Source organism: Neovison vison, chromosome 2 (genome assembly GCF_020171115.1).
Source record: "Neovison vison isolate M4711 chromosome 2, ASM_NN_V1, whole genome shotgun sequence".
NCBI lineage: Eukaryota > Metazoa > Chordata > Mammalia > Carnivora > Mustelidae > Neogale > Neogale vison.
In genome coordinates, this window is record NC_058092.1 from 159,950,343 (window position 1) to 159,970,550 (window position 20,208).

The window sequence follows — 20,208 nt, forward strand, 5'->3', positions numbered from 1 at the left end:
TTAAAGCTTAAAAGCATGTGTGTGCATGTCTGTATGTATAGGAATTCATGAACTTTAGGGGTAATGATTTAATGGTTGATATTACTATATGTTTTTATCATCAGATAACACTTAACAACCATGTATGTCTTCATATTACTTTGAAAATGACCAAGCAAAGTAAAGATCATTGTGTCACAAAGACCTTTTAGGTAATTAAGTTTTTAGAAAAGTTTCTAGCTAGTTTTCATAAAAGAAAACCCCTAAGGTTAGTATATTTTTATTCTATGTGATGAATAAATGTTATCAAGTTCCATGAGTTAGGGTTGAGCTGGAGCATGGAACATGCACACGTGCACACACAAGCACACACATGTGCACATACGTGTGCATGCACACACACACACACATACACATACATCCTGCTTTGTTAGAAACACTGTGGAGAGGATTTCCAAATAATGTTAAATGCCAAGGGTTTTTATGAAACTCAAAGCCATAAGGAAAGTGCTGTGCTAAGACGATAAATATTTCCAGAAGCTATACTGCAAAGTTTTTAATCAAAAGTTTAAAACAATGCAAGGTGATCCAGGAAGGACCCAGAGTTACAGTCCCATGAGGTCCCCCAACAGACCTTGTGTGATGGTGGAAGAACTAAGATCTTGGCCTTCTTCTCCCAGGAAGGAAATATTTCCGCTGCAAGGTCATCTTCTCCAAGAAGCTACCATGCCCATGGACAATGAAGTATTCTTTAATTATTATAAACAAATACTCATACTTGGAGAAACATGCAAAAATCAAAATTCTAAAGCAATGGTTACCAAGTATATACTTGGTAACAGCCTTCCAAACTCTGGTGCCAGAATATATTCTGAATATACTCTGTATAAATTTTAATATCTTTAGTATAAAAGCAACCAAATCAAACAAACAAAAAGCTGTTTTGAAGGGACTGTTTATGCAATTTGTTAACAGATCAATCCCCTTCCTACGCAGAAGAGACAGAATCTAACTTTGTTGATGGCTGAATGAGAAATGTGAGCTCGATGGCTCTGCCTGCGGGAACAGTGGGGCCGTCTGTGCCCCCAGAAACCCCCTGCAGTTGTCCTCTGATGTGTTCCTAGTCGTGTTCCAAACACTGGTTCCCAGACATGGCACCGTGGGTACACTTGTCTCAGGGAGGAGATGGCATGAAGTCAGAGCTATGACTCCGCATCAGATTCGTAAGAGTCGGCAGAGGCTCGAGGAACATGCCGAGGACATGGTCAGCTGCACACCTGCCCGTTGCCCTGCTTCAATTCTGATTCATCGACTCAGCGTGTCAGTGACCCAGCACTTACCATGGACTCTGTCATACTTGTGCTAACTGAGCCACCGTGTTTCTTAAACAGCCTCCTTCTTCCCATGACAGAAATTGCGAGTGGCCTCCAGCCGGTGTCCTGGTAGAACAGAGGACAGCCAGTCAGCTGCTTTACATACTCTCCCATTAATTTCAAAAGGAAATTCTCTATGGAATGGGCACCTGTCAAGGCATCCTGCTGTGCTTTTTATGTTTGTGGATTTGTATGGCTTTTCTGTTTCTTTTGCCTCTGTCTTCTTGCAACAGCTTCTGTCTCGGCCCAGTCAAACACTTCCCTTTCCAGTCAGATATTCAATTCAGGCGTTTGGTCACTCATCCTCACCCCTGACCGCTGTGCTGCAGGCTTCCAGGGGCTACACCGCATTTGAGTAAGAAGAGGGATGAACATCTCTTGTTGACCTTCAGACTAGGGAGGGGGACAGATGTAATTCAGCTCACTGAACATCTTATGACTATTATATGTTGCATTTGCTATTTTAAATATAGGCATACCTCATTTTATTGCATTTTGCTTATTGAACTTGGATTCAGATCAAAGGGATTTGCTTTTTTTTTTAAACAATTTTTAAGTTTATGGCAGCCCTGGGTGAAACAAATCTACCAGCCCCATTTTCCAACAGCACCTGCACACTTGGCATCTCTGTGGCACATTTTGGTAACACTTACAATATTTCTAACTTTTTTGTTGCCATCATATTTGCTATGATGATCTCTGACCAGTGATCTTTACTATTAGGGTTGTTTTCAGGCACCATGAACTATGTGCATCCAAGACCATGAACTTCATTAGTAAATGGCTCTACCAACTGGCCATTTCCTCACGTAGGCCCCTCTCTGTCCTTGGGCTCCCTATTCCCAAGACACAGCAATATTGAATTTAAGCCAATTAATAGCCCTACAGTAGTTCTACATGTTCAACTGGAAGGAGAAGCTGCATGCCTCCCACTATCAACCAAAGGCTAGACATGACTAAAGCTCAGTGAGGAAGGCATGTTGAAAGCTGAGGCCTCTAATACCGGTTAGCCGAGTCATGAATCGAAGGAAAAGCTCCTGAAGGTAATTAAAAGTGCTACTTCAGTGAACACATGAATGATAGGAAAGTGAAACAGCTTTATTGCTGATACAGAGAACATTTAGTGGATAAGAGGTCCAGCCAGCCGCGACATTCTCCTCAGCCAAAGCGGAAGGCCCTGACTCTCTCAGGTTCTATGCAGGCAGAGAGAAGGGAGGAAGCTGCAGAGCAAAGCCTGAAACGAGCAGAGATCTGGGCTTGAGGTTTCAGGAAGGAGGCCACATCCGTGGCAAGAAAGCGCAAGGTGAAGCAGCACGTGCTGCCGTGGGAGCTGCAGCAAATGACTAAGAGATCCAGAAGATCCGGAAGATCGAGATCTTTCCCGAAGGTGGCTGCACTGACCAGCAGATTTTCAGGGTGGATGCAAGAGTCTCCCACGAAAAGAAGATGCCATCGAGGACTTCCCTGGCTAGACAGGAGGAGTCAGTGCTGCCTTCATAGCTTCCACAGACAGGCTCATCATCTGGTCGGGGCCAGTGCAATGGGTGACTCTTAATGTGTAGCAGGTGCTGATTTATCATTTCTCCAATCCTAGGGCCCTTAGGAACCATGGCAAATCTCCTCTACCTGTGCTCTCTGAATGGAACAGCAGAACCTAGAGGACAGGACATGTGATCACAGCATGGTGTACTGAGTGCTCTAAGCCCATTGTTGAGACCCGCCTAAGGAAAAAAGAAAAAAGATTCCTTTCACATTATCATCACTTACTGACTGTGCACCTGATCACCCCAGAGTTCTGATGGAGTCAGACAGTGAGATTTACGTTGTTTTCATGTCTGCTAACACAACATCCTGTCTGCAGCCCATGGATCAAGGAGTCATTTCAGCTGGCAGGTCGTCGTCATTAAGAAATAACATTTCAAAAATAAAAATAAAAATAAAAATAAAATAACACTTCCTAAGGGTATAGCTGCCCTGGATAGTGATTCCTCGGATGGATCTGGACAAGGTCAATTGAAAATCTTCTGGGAAAGATTCACTGTCCTAGATGCCATGGAGAGCATTCATGATTCATGGAGAGAGATCAACATATCAGCATTATTAGGAATTTGGAAGAAGTAGTTTCCAGTATTCGTGGATGACTTTGAGGGGTTCATGATTTCAGAGGAAGAGGTTACTACAGGAGTAGTGGAGATAGCAAGAGAGCCAGAATTAGAAGTGGAGCCTGAGGACAAGACAGACCCACTGCAGGATACAGCTTGGACAGATGAAGAGTTGCTACTGACAAATGAGCAGAGAAAGTGGTTTGTGGAGGTGGGATCTACTCCTGGTGAAGGTGCTTAACAGAACGAAGGGTTTAGAATATTGCGTCAGCTTAGTTGACAGTTTGGAAGAAATTCTACTGTGGGTAAAATGTGACCAGACGGCATCCCACACTATAGAGACATCACTCAGGAGAGGAGGAGTCAGTCTTGCTGCAGATGTCACCGTTGTCTTGTTTTCAGAAGTGACCACGGCCACCCTGACCTTCGGCATCACCACGCTGATCAGTCAGCAGCGCCAACAGCAAGGCAAGGCTCTCCAGCAGCGAAGATCGCGGCTCGCTGAGGGTGCCGGCGATGGCTGGCATTTGTTCAGCAAGAGGCACTCTTGATCGAGGTATGTACATTTGTTAGACATCATGTCATCGCACACTTCATACTGACTCCAGGAGGGCGGAGAGGTGACCTGTACCTGCAGCGGAAACCGAAACGTTCTTCTGACTCACTGTCTTGCCATATATATGTTATTCAGGTGGTCTGCACTGGGGCCTGCGTATCTCTGAGGTATGCCTGTAGATAGGGACACTTGCTGGGAATTTGTAAAAAATAAAAAGTAAAACAAAATAAAAAGGCTCTGCGTGTGGGTTGGAGAGTCTCCTTCGTGAACACACACACAGCTGCTGAGGAATATATTTTTCTCTGCTTGGGAAGAGTTGTGATTTCGTTGTTCTCTGCTTTGCCTTTGAAAACTGAGACAGACAATAAGCATGGCATCATCATGTCATGTATGGCAAGTTTTGCTTGAAAATAGCATCTCTTCCAGAAGATTCTATAATGCTGAAATGTTAGAATTTGCAAAAAAAAAAAAAAAAAAAAAACCAGAGAGAGAAAATCTGCTCTTTGATGATGGTCATGCACCACAACCCTGCATCTCTTTTTTACGGGCTTTTGCGTGGAAGGAATCCTTCCTGCTCCCAGAGAGGGGACATCATTCTGGCTGATCTCCTGCAGCTTCTAAAGGGAGTTGCCAAAGTAGGCGCACCCGGCGTGTGTGGGAACACACAACTTCTGGAGCAGGTCCTGTCCCTGCTCCCAAGAGAGTGGAAAGACGTGGGTTTGGGGAAAGTTCGTCTTCCTGCTTTCATCAGCACGGTCCTGCCTGTGGATGGACAGGAAGATGGTCTCAACAAGTAGTAAGAGCCCAGGCCTCAGATGGCGACTCGGCCAGCAGTGTGCCTGGTTAATGGCCTTTGAAGACGGCCAGACCCATGGTTTTCAGTCTTTTGATGTCACCTGGTTCACTCTCCCCATTTACCAAATGTGGCATTGAAGGCTTAGAGAATTTTTTGATGATTCCAAGAGCACCAATTAGAGCCCATATTCTCCCATTGACCATGACACAGTGCTCCGTCCGTATCTAATTTTGTAAGTGTCTACACAGTGTTCTCTCTGAGGAAACTTCTCTCTTGCCGTGTGGTGGGCTGAAACGCAGGGGGGGACACTAATGACATTTCATGGTACTGAGCACATGGGAGGTTGTGGGGGTGGGGGCCCGTGTCCCTCCATGTTAAACAGCAGGGTCCACACTAATGACTGAGCAGACACATAAATCTACATCTAGTGTGACCTGTTAAGTGACAAGATGACCCTCTGAAACCCCAGGAGAAGAAGGCTGTGAAGTGGCTGCACTTCTTGGGGGTGTCTAGTTGTGTCTCAGAGCATTGTCTTGTGTGGAAAATATTAAAGTAAATCATGGAAAGCTTAAGGCCTCCAAACTCTGACAAGAACAGCAGTCCTTATAAGGGCCCTAATGCAAATATTGATCCAGAGAGACCCAAAGTGGTGGGGCTGAGACAGGACGGCCTCTGGGCCTCTCCCAGGATCTAGGGGCTGCCTGCTTCGAGAAGCCATCCCTCTCCTTGGTGAAACACAAGCATCTGATCCTCCTTGGCTCTGGCACATGGACAACATGGCAGGACCGGTGCCTCCTAGGTCTAGGGCAGGGGCAGATCAGAGCCACCAGTTGTCTTCCTCTGGCCCCCACTGGATGTTCACAGCAGCTGCTTGGCCCTCCCAGCCCTGTGTGCACATAGGTGCCCATCAAAGCCCATGATCTGGTTCTGTTTTCCCTGGGAGTGTTTTCCTTTGAAATCCAGGATACAACCCAGGTGCTTGAGGCACTCTGGAAAGGTCATGGGCCTCAGTGCTTTTTGAGAACTTGAGCACCTCAGAAGGTCTGGTGACCACACTGCGTGGTGACATGGCAGTTTCCTGAAGTTGGGTGAGTGGGTGTTCCCAGGCTTCCCTTCCATTTTCTATGCAGCAGGAGGATTGGGCTGTGAGACAGATGGGAGCCACCTGCTGTGGTATTTCCCTCTGGATCATGACACTGCGGAGTCCTGAGAAGGGTTGGGGCTGTCCCGCCCAGAACACAGTGTTCTCATCATCTTGGTGACTCCAGGGATGCCTGCTAGTCTTCCCATCCCTCTGCCATCCTGTGTCACTGTGAGTGCCCGTCCTCCGCTGGTTCTTCTTCTGCACGTGGGAGGCAATGGGTCCCATCACCTCACATGTTGCCTTCCTCCTCGTCTTTGGACTCAAGCACCCACTTCCCATCAGAAGAGATGCAGGCAACTGGCTTCATTTCCAAAGAGGTGGTATTGGACCCAGCATGGACTTCATTTCAGGCATCTGCCAGAGAGGGGATTCTTGCCTTCCCTTTCCTGGAGATCAGTGTCCATCTTGTGAGGGACAGACCGACCATCTAGACAGGCATTGGGGTTTTTACAATCAAGTCTCTTTTCTTCTTTTCCTTTGGGGAGATGAAAATGAGCATAGCAGACCCACCTTGGATTCACATTTCCCCGACCTTGGAAAATACACATCCGTTTCCTTTTCCCCATTCGACCAACTGTTTTCCCTTAAAAGATGCCTTGTATAGTTCAGAGATACAATCCACAGTGTATGAAGTGTTGCAGGTTGCCAAGTAGATATAATATGGCAAAATAAAAAGAAAAACTAGGGGTGTCATATGATATGGCGAGTCAGTGTTATTTTTTTTCATATCCTGCTTACCAAACCAAAGCGTCACATTAATGTAGGTTGGTTTGCCCAAGCGAACAGTGGGCCAGGAGCCCCGGTTAGCCTCCCTGCTCGTGTGCAGACAAGAGGCTCCGCTGAGCTGGAGAACATGATATGGTGGGGCCTCATTCAACAGTTCGAAAGTCCTGTTTTAAGTTTTCTCCATTACAGTTAATTTCCTCTGATCTCATTTGTGCTCCGTACTACGGTGCGTAACAATGAAGTGTCTTTCCACCATGCTGGTCGCTTCAGTTCCTTGGTCTGTCTCCTCGTCCTCGAGAGCTTCCGTCACGTCACCTCTCCAGGGTGCCTTCCCAGCTACAGTCGGAAACCTATGAAAATCCCACGCTGTGCTACATCAAGGAAACATAACAAGCCCTCGCTGGGGCCTTACAAGTGATATTTCTAGAAAGGTCAAGCATTGAAATTTCTCTTTTTTTCAAAAGGCAGCTTTGAGATTCTGTTCACACTTTCCCTTCTCTCCACTCAAGAAAGAGTTCTCTGATTACACTGTAACCATGCACAACCGTGAGTCCGTCACACGCCCACCAGCCTGTGAGCGCCCCTCAGGCGCAGCGTTTCTCTTGGTGCTGTAAGCCATGGACATAAATGACCCTCCAGCATTAGAACCCATGAATCCCCGAGACAAGCCCCTGGCTTCTCCATCGGTGCTCTTACCCCCTTTCATCTGGTGGAAGAAACCCTGACTGTGAATTTGAGTAGGTAATTGCAAAAAATAACACCAGGTCCATTTAAGAAATTTTCCAGGAAAATGTTGAAGTGTAAAATGTCTGGTGAAAACATGACATTTGGTGGGGGGGGGGAGAAAAACCTGTAGGATTCAAATTGCTATAGGAACACTCAGAGCCCCTTAAATGAGCAGAGAGAGGGGATGATCTATGAAGCTTTTTCTCCGTGACTTACTGAATGACTACATTAGTCATGCTGATTCACAGTCGGCTCCTGTTCCTGCTGGATTTTGCATATTTGACGGTATTTTTTTTCATTTATTTATTTTCAGCATAACAGTATCATTATTTTTTCACCACACCCAGTGCTCCATGCAATCCGTGCCCTCTATGATACCCACCACCTGGTACCCCGATCTCCCACCCCCGCCCCTTCAAACCCCTCAGATTGTTTTTCAGAGTTCATAGTCTCTCATGATTCACCTCCCCTTCCAATTTACCCCATAAGCTTTGAGCTAGGGCCCCTGGGCTTTCTCTGCTCTGGATCTCTGACTGTATTCCATGGGTCCCTGAGCACCAATAGGGCTGTTAGGTTTTTCCTGGGGCAGGACGGGGAGGGTCTGGCGGGGAGGGCTCTGAGGGTTCCTGATAACATTGTTTTGATTTTTCAACCTTGTTTAGGTCTTAGCCATTAAAAGTAGTAAGAATAAACCTCATGTGACTGTTTCCAGCCCCTATAATTTGGAAATATGTCGACCGATCATGTCTGTACCCGATGCGTGTTCCAGACGAAGTTTTATGAGACTTGATGCTATAAATGAAGTTGAGTTAGGACAACATGAAGCCAGATTTTGGCCCCTGAACCATGGCCCTTTTACACTGTGGGAGGAGCTAGGTTTTGGGGGAAGGTAGAAGAAAGGGAGATCTTTTTCTTCTGTTTTAAACACCGTGGAGTGCTCATCCATTGTTTTTAAATCTCTTTTAAAAATCTCTTTAAATCTCTTTAAAAATCTCTTTAATAATATGGGTAATCAATGGAACAGAAACAGGTCAGAATTTGCCAGCAGACATTAGTGTGTCGTGTTCCTGACAGAAATGGTTATATTAGTGACTCCAGAGGGCGCCTCATTTGGGGCTGGGCACTGAATGAGATGCTGACACACGATCAATTTTGTCAAAAATACTGATTTCCTATCATTTTGCATGGTCATATGAACTGCTTATTTCCCTTCATGTGTCTCTTATACATTTCTTTGATTACCAGAGGAAAAAATGCTCAGTCCAATGAAGAATAATATGTATATTAATATAAAGGTGTATATACACACACAGTAACAACTTAGCTTTCTTCTTACAGTAATGGAAAGACATAAATTAAGGGACAAAATGTTTTATTTATAACTTCGAATATTATAGCACAGAATTTTAAGAATTGGTCACCTGACAATGTTGGCTGCATTCAGGGTAAGACGAATTCTAGTAAAGAGAGTCCCCATTCCTAACAGCTTAACAGTGTCCCTTATGCTGATTCCAACATCAAAGAGACCTGATAGCTACAAACACTAAAACCCTAATTCAGATAAAAGAGGCTTCTGACTTTCACATTATGTTTAACTGCTCCAACCTAGTCACAGACCCTGTCTCTCTCCCAACCCCGTTTCTGCCCAGAGGACACCACCTGGACCTTGGTACAGCACAATGGCTCCCAGCTGGCCAAGGTCAAAAGTTTGAACAGAGAAAGCCCCCAGCCCGTGTTTTTCAAGTACACGGTCAGCCTGGACCAGCTCCAAGCCATCATGGACGGTGCGGACGACTGCCGACAGGAGCTGGTCCTGCGATGCAAGAAGTCGAGGCTTTCAGCTGGCCCTGGTGAGTAGTGGGAGTCCCTCGCCATCGCGGGCTGCCATGCCCGCCGGTGGCAGGGGCCTGACCCAGGTGCCCATGTCGCGATGGGACGTTACAGAGATGCTTTTCCTTGGAGCGAAGAGCGAGGTCCGTATGTGTGGCTCCTTGCTCAAAGCAGAGAACGAGCTGGGACGTCTCTTCCCGACTCAAGTGGGTGACAGATCAATGAAAGCCCCTCACGAGGCCATGGGACGCCAGGTGCTCAGCCACCACGAAGGGCGGCCACGTCTCTGAAATGTTCAGTTTAAGACAGATGGGGGACAGCACGCAGGCTTAGTTATCTGGAGATTCTTCGTCACGGCCTGAGTGTGATTAGTCTCTCGGCCGTTATTAATAGGGATCCTTGTCGGTGTCACGCAGCGCCTCTCACACGGCACACCGGCTAGCGGCTTGTTCCTTATAGCGCTTCTGTTCTTGAAAATTCTATTTTTGGTTTCGTATTTTCTTCCTTTGAAATACCTCATTTTGTCAGAATGGTAGTCAGGGTCCTCTGAGCTCAGGGTCCGAGCCTGCCGTTCAGCAGCCCCGGGGGTTCATCTCCTCAAGACTTTTGCGCTCAGACACTGACCTCGCCAGGACCGAACTGCACAACGTCGATGAAACACGTGAAGCAAATGCTGTTCGTTGGCCTCGCTCCAGTGTGTGGAATGCGTAGTTAGTGCTGGGGGCTTAGTGCTTGTTGTGACTGGGTTCCTGCCAAACAGACGAGCGAGCTAAACTGGCTTGCTCCCAGGGGCGGAGAAAGTAGCCTCCTGGGGAGGAACTCAGGGCAGGTTGGGCTGCTGGAACAGGGAAAGAGGCAAAGGCAGAGCGGCGTAGATGCCAGCCGCCAGCAGGGTCGGAAAGCAAAACCCCCTTGAATCTGGGAGCAAACTCGTGCATGCTGGCATGTGGTCTGTGCCACAGCCCGGACATGCAGCCCGGGTCAGTAGAGAATTTCTGCATGGAGGGCGGGCCTCCCCCTACCTCATTCACAAGAGATTCCTCAGCTGTGCTCCCTCCCACAGCAGTAAATAACGCAGCCACAGCCTCGACCAAACCGAGGCTTTAACTGGGGTTGGGGTGGAGATGGAACGAGGGTCTTCGTAACTACACAGGCTGCACTTCCGTGGGCTGCTGCTGGAGAACTCGTACAAACCTCGTTTAGACGGACGCAGTCCAGCCCGTGATCCCAGCAGCCCTTCATTACGGTGCAGGTGAGGCCTAAACACTATCGCCTGACACGTAAAAGGGTCTCACTGCTTCACCGTGTGCCGTCCAGGACTCTAATGGGTGCAAGGAGCCTTCCCCGGGAGCCCTCAGTGGAATGTCGCCATGGAAAACCACCTTAGGCAGCTGCCGCATGTGGAGCAGCGAGCTTAAGAGTGTCATGGAGCAGACTGGGAACAGGAATGTCAGTCAGAATCGAGTTTTCCCCCAAAAAACTCCTGTGTTCAAATCCTCGGTTGTTATCAGGTCCCCGGGGTTTATTGTGAGAGGAGAGAAGGCGGAGCTGGGGCCTCAGTGTTGCAGGCCTTGGCTCCTGTGGTTTTCCGGGAGGGTTGCTGGGGAGCAGTGGGCCTCAGCTCTTGTTAGGGTCCTGCGGCCTTTGCCTGCAGCGGCTGGTAGGTCTCTATCCTGCAGGTTTCAGGGGCTGCGGTTCTGGGCGCCTAAGAGGGAGCTCAAGGATGGCAAGTGCTGATTCCAGGAGACTGTTCGGTCTCCATGCTGTGAGCATTAAGGTCCCTGAGGATTGCACTTGTGGCTGGAGCAGAGGACAGCCAGCCAGGGGCTCAGGTGCTGGAGGTGTGGGGAGCTCTGTTCCCTTCCCTTCAGTCTCTTCTTCCTCTTCGCCTTGTTCTTAATGATCCTTCTGCAAAATCTCTGGATTGCTCCAAGAAACCTTGAATGGAGCCAAATGCATTCTGTACCTTGAACAACACTTGCTGGCTCTTACTTGATAGAGTAAATGAGAGATTCGGATATAAACAAACAATTGTGCATCTGTGGGCAATGATTTCTTTGTTTCTCCATCTATGAAAAGGATGTTGAATAATCCCGTGTTTAAAATGGTGTTTTAAAAAATATCTGTTGAGTGGAAAAGATCTTCCACCCCCTACAGATAAGTTTCAACACACTGAGGGGGAAAAAACAAACGTTGCCGACATTGATTTCTTGGCACACATCTCACCCAGCGGTCCTGCGGTGGGCGGTAATGAGTGCAGGCGGTGTGCGCCCGCTGGGCGGCTGTGGGCAGCAGGTGAAGACTCATCGAACAGGGAGCCATAAGGAGCGGTGGCGACTGTAAGTTAGGGAGAAGGTGGGATGTGTTCCAGATTCCCAGTGGGGGCCGGGTGGACCACCTGAGGGTCTGAGGAAGGGAGCATGCCGAAAATGACAGGCATCTTCTTGGGCAGCTGATGGAGGTCCCTTTCATTTTTCCTGCTCTGACTCTGTTTATGAGGCACTGTTCCCCTCCACCCTCCCAAGGGCCCTCCTTCCCTGTCACCCTCACCCTGCACGTCTGTCCTGGGGCCTCAGCAGAGGACACAGCCCAGCAGAGCTGAGGTGGCCTCTGGGCCTGTTGGAGCATTTGAGCGTTGAACTAGACTGGCCTCAGTTGTCCAGAGCCCAGGACCCGCCTCAGGCATGAGGGAGGCTTGTCAGGCCATGTCTATGGTTTCCAGATACAAAGCCAACCTGTCAGTACAAGAAGCACGTTCCTCCAGCAGACTTTGAAGACATGACAGGAGAGTACCAGTGTTTTCATCCAATAGATAAGAAATCCGTATTTTTCCTCATATTACATCTTTCAATGGCATTTTAGGCTCTCGAACAGCATTTGGATGCAGTGTACAAATTACTCTGGTTTTCGTTCATTCCTTTTTTAAATGACAGTTCTTTCAATGTTGTGCCCAAATAAATGATGTCATTGGAGTCCTCAAGAGAAATGTGTAGATATCATGCCTGAATGAGTTAGGGACGACTTGCTCGTTTTCTAATAATAGTAAAACATATGGTGAGAACATACGTCCAGATGTGGAAATATGTCTTAAATCTTTGGAAATCCTCTTAGAAAGGACCCTGTTGTGGAGTTAACCTCTGCTCATCTGTGTTTTAGACAGAGGGGAATAAAGGACTATGCTGGGGAGGCAGGCAGTGGGGGGCAAAGTAGGTGTCACCTTTCTCATACTTGTCTTTCAGATGGAACCCCAGTGAGCTGGTGGGTTGGAAGAACCAATGAGACACACACTTACTGGGGAGGTTCTCTGCCTGGTGCTCAAAAATGTGCTTGTGGATTACAGGGGAACTGCCTTGATTCTCAATATCACTGCAACTGTGATGCTGCCCGGAATGAATGGTGATTTCCATATAATTTCCCTGTACAAACTGTAATTCTGTGTTGCTTAAATTGTGTAAGTTAGGCAGACATTGGACAAGACAGTTGTATAAAGAGAACAGATTAAAGTATTCCCTAGCCAGTTCAAGGTGTAAGCTTTGATGTGTACAGTGTAATTCATCTGAGGACTGAGGCATTAAGGTAGCTATTTCTGCTTACCTGTGAGTAACTAATCATGTCCATTTAATTTTTTTCCTAATAAGACAAGATATGAATACCAGATTAATGTTTCCCATTCACTGAAAGTACCATTATCAGAGTTCCTAGGGTTAAGTTTAACCCGATAGATATGACGACGGCCCCGTGGCCAGCCCCGGTGTGCTTGATCACCTCCCTTGCTACCAGCTGCATTTTTAAATGGCCTCATAGGGAAAATCAAACAGGGTCTAGAATGCATAAAAGGGGGTTATGGGACATAAACCTCTCCCTGTCGCTGGAGGTCTCAGAAGGCTTCCAAACCCAGAGAGAAGGTGGAAACGGACCGATCTTCCAGCTAACCCACCAGGTAGTAAGAAATAACTCCCTGAAAACACACATCCACAGACCTGCCCTCACACAGATCTGGAGTCCTTGGATTAAGTTAGTGTGTCCACAGGTCAGCAGTACCAATGGTTTCATCGTAGAAGTACATGACATTCTTGCTAGAGGCCCACCCTCCCCAAGGATTCCCGCAGATAAAAATGCCACCAAACATGAGCTCACAATCAGGGCTACACAGCCCCAGGGGACGGAAGTGGGAGGCAGAAGAAACAATGGAGTAAACGGATGCCTAAAAATCCCAGATCACAGATAACTTAAGAACATCAGATAAAATAAATGCGTGAGCTGTTGGAAAAATAAGGCCTGGGATTGACTGAGAAAGCAACCAGATACTATCGACAAAGGTGATCGCGATTTACAAAAGAACCGAATGAACGTTTAGAAATGAAAATATTCTCATTGAAATTTAAGACTTGTCAGATCAGATACTAGACACATGGGATCAGGACACTGGTGAAACGGAAAATGCGTGTAGATAAGTGGCAGGGACTCTAGTCCAGAGAGACTGGCACGGGAGGAAGGAAACCGGGGACAGGGAGGGGAGAGCTGGGGTTGGAGTCAAGTTTTAACAGAGGAGACTGGAGATAATGAAGGGCTAAAATAGCTAAGAATTGGCCAGACTTGAGAAAATACTAGGATACCAGGCAGGATAAATAAGAGTAAATCCACCTGTAGAAGCATCATGCTAAAATCAAGGAAGATGAAAGAGAATGTGAAAGGGAGCGGAGGTGACCAGAAGGTGTCAAAGCAAGGACTGTCGGAGCCAGGCAGAACCCCCTCTGTGTATCCAGCAAAGCCTGCGGGCGCCGACACTCCCCCTCGCTGTGCCTCAGTAAGTACGGTACTGTCCGATTCCAACTGTGTCCCTAGCCAAAATACAGGGACACCCAGACAGACACAGAAGAAATACACCACCAGCCAATTCCAAAAGACAGTTTCAAGAAGGGTTTTTGTTTTTTTAAATTTTTTAATTTCTTTTTTTTAAGACTTTACTTATTTATTTGACAGAGCTCACAAGTAGGCAGAGAGGCAGGCAGAGAAAGAGGAGGAAGCAGGCTCCCCGATGAGCAGAGAGCCCGACGCGGGGCTCGATCCCAGGACCCTGGGATCATGACCTGAGCTGAAGGCAGAGGCTTTAACCCACTGAGCCACCCAGACACACCCAAGAATGGTTTTTAGAATGAAAGTGGGTGATCTGGTAAGGAGAGTCTCAGACCCTAGAAGAAATACCGAGGAAAGAAATGTGTAAACTCAGAGGTTAACAGAAACATAAGAGGCAAATACAAGACACTAGTCATGTGTCAGGCATGTACCATACTGAAACAGGAGGGAGCGGTCCTGTCCAGGACTATAGCCAGGGTTAGAAGTAAGAATATGATTGAACTTAGAAACTTGTTTTGTAGAAGTTTGTCAGCATTAAATGGCTCATAGTGCACGCATTAAGATTTCAAGTGTAAGCACTGAAGAATAGAAACAGTGTAATATTCAAATCCAAAGAGGGAAGGAAGGAAAAACAGGATTTTAAGAACAGTTAATTCAAAAGAAAGTAGGAAATAAAATTTAAAAAGGAAAAGGAAACTACAAGCAACAAAATGACATAAGAATATTATGGGGGTACCTGGGTGGCTCAGTGGGTTAAACCTCTGTCTTTGGCTCAGGTCATGATCTCTGGGGTCCTGGGTTTGAGCCCCGCATCGGGCTCTCTGCTCAGCGGGGAGCCTGCTTAGCAGCCCCCTACCCTCTGCCTGCCTCTCTGCCTACTTGTGACCTCTTTCTTTCTGTCAAATAAATAAATGGAATCTTAAAAATAAGAATATTATGAGTAATGAGACACAATAAATGTGACAAAATAGCCATTTAAGTGCAGATAGGTCATTTTGAATTAAAAATAAGTATATCTTGTTTGTACACCTAGAAATGTTGAACGCAAAATCTTAAAACAACTTATGAAACAAATGTGCACAGAAGTAATTTAAGTTTAAAAGTCTTTTTTATTTTTTTAAAGATTTTTACTTATTTGACAGGGAGGAAGGGCGCCTGTGCCCATAAGTGGGGGAAGGGCAGAGGGAGAGGCAGACTCCCTGCTGAGTGGGGAGCTCAATGAATTGGGGTTCACCAAAGGACCATGAGATCATGCATGACCTGAGCCAAAGTCTGATGTTAAACCAACTGAGCCACCCAGGCACCTCAAAATTTTGAAGTCTTAATATAGAACGATTAGCATTACCATATAATGGTGCTTTTAAATTTCACCAAAAAACCCCTAGTAATCCTAAAGTTGTATGTTTCTAACATACATGACTCAAAATGTATATAGAAAATAATTGCCTGAATTGAAAGAAGGAATATACAAATCAACCATTGTAAGGAGAGGCTTAGATATCCATCTGTTAGCAACTGGTAAATCATACGGATGACAATTATAAAGGATATGGAATATTTTTATATGAAATCAATGGATTGATTTGGTAGGCCCTGAAAATTACAGAGTATATAGTTTTCTCAAGCACACATGGCACATTTTTGCAAACTGATTTTCCTAATGTTTCATAAAGCAAAACCCAAAAGATTTTACAGAAGTTGTTATGGTATGGACAAGTTCTCTGATTACAGGACACTGAGGTTAGAAATGATTAGCAGAGGGAAAAAAAATATAGGTGGCATTTCAAAGCCACAAATGATTAGAAACAAGGAAATGAAGACGACATTATTCACAGAAAATATAGTTGCCTACCAGGAAATAGACAGAAATACTATTGAAATTAATGAGAATTTAGTAGGGCTTCCCACTGAATCTTAGAATAACTGAATTCCTACAAAGAGCTTATTACCATAAGAAAATACCATGAAAACCACTTGCAAAATCAGCATGAAGACTGTAGATCCTGCAATAAAGATAACACAAATATGCAGAACTTTTATGTTTTATTATGAGATTATAAGAAGGTATATCTAAATGGAAATATCACATGACGGCCATGAGTGGGAAAAATTTCATTTTCTTGATTCCATTTCATTCCAATGCCAGTCATTTGCTGAGTGTTTGGGACGGTGAGGCACTGGGAAGATGCGCGTGGGAAAGCAGTGGTCCATGGCAGTCCTGAAGGTGGAAGCAAGGACGGGAGACTGGCCCCCCAGGACTTGGAGTGTCAGGGGACCGCAGGCTCTGGACGGAGGGCGTTTGCCGAAGGGATGAGAAGGGAACAGCACAGCCCGAGAGCGAGCCTGGAAGCTTTCAAAACAGGGAGCTCCGGGCGGCGATGGTTCCGTGGTGCCCAGGCTCGCTTTCTCCGGAACAATTAGGAAACGGGAAAGCCGACCCGGTGTTTGTTCCCTGCAGCCTTTCCCAGAACTCAGGAGTCGCGGTGGCTGTGCTGCACCTGCGAAAAGGTGTTCTGCGAAACAGCCCGCGCAAGAAGCGTCTAGAGCGCCGGGAACGGAAGACCAAGAGGAAGCGGCCTTGGAAGTCCCGTCACTGAGTGCTCGGAACATACCGTGAGAGCTGCCGGGCCTAGAGAGCAACACTCCGGCGTTCGGGGAAAAGAGAGAAACATGGAGAGGCAAGGAAAATCCAGAGATGTAACGAAGTTCGGCGATTTCGAATGAGTCTGGTGACCCTGGCAATGAATCTCGTCCTATGTGAAGTGTGGGCATTTGGGAATGACCTGTGCTGAGAAAGAATTGTCAGTTCTGAGCTGTTTAAAATTTCCTCTGGCTCAGGAAGTTACTTTGCAAACAACAGAATGAAAAAAAAGAACATATTATGATTATCTGCCTTCACACACACAATTACCCATTATGATTTTCCTTAAGTTTTTTTGCAGGGCTCTCTGTGCTTTGTCATTGCTAAAAACAATTAAAGTGTAGCTTTCCACGACATTATAAATATAGCTTTTAAATGGTTCTTTAAAATTCAGGGTTACTCAATGAGTAACTAATGCCCTTACATTTTCCCTCTAGATGTTCTACCAAAATAGCAATGACAGGAATGAAAATGCTTATTTGTAACATTTCCTGATACTTAACACCAGAAATTAATTTTGCTGTGTTAGGTGCTCGCTTCGGCAGCACATATACTAATTTTGCTGTGTTAGCCCCACATTTATAAGAAGTATTTATTCAGACTGACTCCCCCCACCATCCATGCCACCTTCTGGCTTGTGACCGACCACCTGTCCCGTTCCCAACAAAACCAGGAGTTCCGTGTTTGGGACAACCTGCCTGTGTGCTTCCAAGCACAGAAATTGCAGGGCCTTACAGATAAAGCCCTGGGGTTTTGTTCCATCTGATTTTTGGAAACCATCTGACTCCAAAAAAAAAAATGTTTCTGAACTTTCAGGATATTTAGTTCAAATTTTTGATATCTTGCCAATATGCACCAGCAGTCACCTTGTCAATTTTTAAAGCAAAATAAAAATGCTAATAATTTCAAACTTCTTACCTCGAAAGAATATTTTTGATGCCTCAACAGAATTGGAATGATTAATTATCAAGTGATGCAAGGTCTTTTTGAAGCAAAGCTATTAGCCTGAACCATTCGAACCATGCTGATTGTTTTGACTTGCAAAAATGTCAGTTTCAGTTGCTTCCATTTGTATACATCAGAGCAAGTGAGGGCTTTATAATTGTTAGAAACTGAAACTTCCTAGGTTCTACACAGATGCAGGGCACCTGAAGGATACATTAGACACACTGTTATTTGTTCTAAATCCAAAGTACATACATAATTGAAGCAGGACGTAAAAACATGAGCAGCTCACAAGGTGCAGGAGAATCTTCTTTCTTTGCCCAGAGCAGTGGTTGGTGGCACAGCTTGCCTCCTACTCAGGACCTCTGGCTCTAGTCTGGTTTTTGTTACATTGGAACTATAGATATTCAGTCCTAAATATTCACTTATGTGATTGTATTATATTACAAGTATATTTTTGTCATTATATATAATATCCACTAGATTCCTTGGTGATGCTGATGGTGGTTCTTATGCCCACACCCCCAACACGCAGGACCTGGCAAGGGGTCACTCTGCACCAAATGTTAGCTGAATGAATGGATATAGACAGTCACGATGAGCTCTTCCCCTGCATTACTCCAATTATTAATTTTAAGAGCACATTGTATCATACCTTCAGTTTGGTTTAATCAACCTTCTCTCTCTTTCTTTCTTTTAATGGATGGCATCAGTACATAAGGAAATGCTTAGTAACCACGATAGGAGTTTTGGAAAATTGAGTTAAAAAAGAAAAATCTGGGAATTGAAAACCTAAATCTTTTCAGTTGGGTGGTTTGGTTTTTGTTTTGTTTTGTTTTGTTTGTTTTTAACGATGCCAGGCAAATCTTGTATGTGTAAGTTTTGCATTTAAATCTCACAAGGTGGGCAAATGGGAAAGGGCTGCGAGCTGCTTCATTGCAGGGAAATATAATCTCGTGCTCGCACTGATGATTATGATTTCAGCCCTGCCCGTTTTTCTCTGTGGTCACGCAGAGGAACAAGGATCTTGGATCCTCAGACCTTATTAAGTACGTTACTATGTCAGAGTTCAGATGAGTCCTTTGATTTCCTTATTGTTACGCATTTACAAATTTAGCTTACCATGTCTTGCGCTGCAGTAAGAGAATATTTGCTCCTTCTCTGGATGTCATTCAGAATAACACTAAGGTGGTCGTTTTTGTTTTGTAGGACCAGCGACACAGTAGTCCTTTCCCATAAGGAGCACCTGCCAGTCACTCAGGTTGCGATGAGAGACACAGGCCGACCACATTCAGAAGCGGCTTATACGCTGGGGCCTCTGCTCTGCTCGGGGGACAGTAAGTAGTGGCAAGAGGAACTGCCTTGACCCCTGGAAATGCATGTCAGTGTTTTAGGAGACATGTAGCTGCCTGAGTCCGTAAGAACACTGTCTATGCTAATACTTTGCATCTCATTAGGAATGTGTTAACTTACAAAAGAAGTGTGTATCGGCGTTCTGCTTGAGAAAAAAAATAGGAATATTGTATTACCTTCGGAGTGTGTGTCCTCTGTGTGGTATTTGAGTCGGACTATTGCTGTGAATGTTGGTGGGATGATCTGAAACACTGATCACCCAGTCAGCAAAATCTAGTCATTTGATAATTAATTAATTGGAGTAAGTATTGGCTGAGTGCTGAGATGCCTCAAACTGGTAAGATACTGAGAAACGGGGTGACGGAAGCCATCATTTGCCTGTTCGTTGTCACCCTCTGACAGTTTGCGAACCCCAGTGGTCCTAACTGTTCTCACCCATCCCACTACATGTGGATTTCTTACCCACAACATTCTGGGTTTTCCCTCCTTCCTCCCCATGCCAGTGACATCCTATTGTGGTGCCCCCGGCCTGTGTGCTCAGCCCTCTGTCTCTCTGTTCTCCAGTGGTGAGCTGTTCCCAACAGGCTCATGGCTTTAAATCCCACATTGAGGTCAATGATTCTTTCATCGCTATACCCCAGGCTGTCTCCCTGCCCTCCCACCTCTGCCATCCAGCTGCTTAGGCTCGACAGGCATGTCAGAACAGTTTGTCCAAAAGAAGGAAAAAAAAAAAAAGTTTTTCCATGAGAACCTTCCCCAACTCAGGGCATGGCAACTCCATGCTTCCTTTCGCTTAGACGGAAAATGTAACAGCCACTCATAACTTCTTTCCTCTCTTAACACACATCGGACTCATCCACAAATAAAAATTGTATCACTTTGAATTTCAAAACTGGATCCAGCACCCCCCTCCCAGTGGCTTGACTGGCCTACTTGCAGCTGCTTCTGCCCACTTAGTAGAGACGCCACAGAACGGCCAGAGGGAAAAGTCAGGGCACGTCAGTTCTCTGGCCCAGACTCTCCAGTGGCACTCGTATCAGAGCAGAGGCCAAAACTGAACACCTACCAAGGCTTCGGTGGCCAACCCTTCCCAGGGCCGCATAGAAGATGTTGCCATGTGGAGAAATCCTGGCATTTCTGAGCTTTGCCATTCAGAAAAAGGAAGTTTCCTACTTCAGAT

At 45.9% G+C, this 20,208-nt stretch overlaps 1 protein-coding gene across 3 annotated transcripts in view; it reads left to right on the forward strand.

Annotated features, from left to right (window-relative positions):
- LOC122900625 (contactin-associated protein-like 3) overlaps window positions 1-20,208 on the forward strand; it is a 205,183-nt gene that overhangs the window by 152,162 nt on the left and 32,813 nt on the right. For all 3 annotated transcript variants that reach the window (XM_044239395.1, XM_044239396.1, XM_044239397.1), the window contains 3 exons: window positions 9,052-9,252; window positions 12,472-12,628; window positions 18,885-19,012. In XM_044239395.1, coding sequence (XP_044095330.1) covers window positions 9,052-9,252; window positions 12,472-12,628; window positions 18,885-19,012 — 486 coding nt within the window. The remainder of the gene's footprint in view (window positions 1-9,051; window positions 9,253-12,471; window positions 12,629-18,884; window positions 19,013-20,208) is intronic.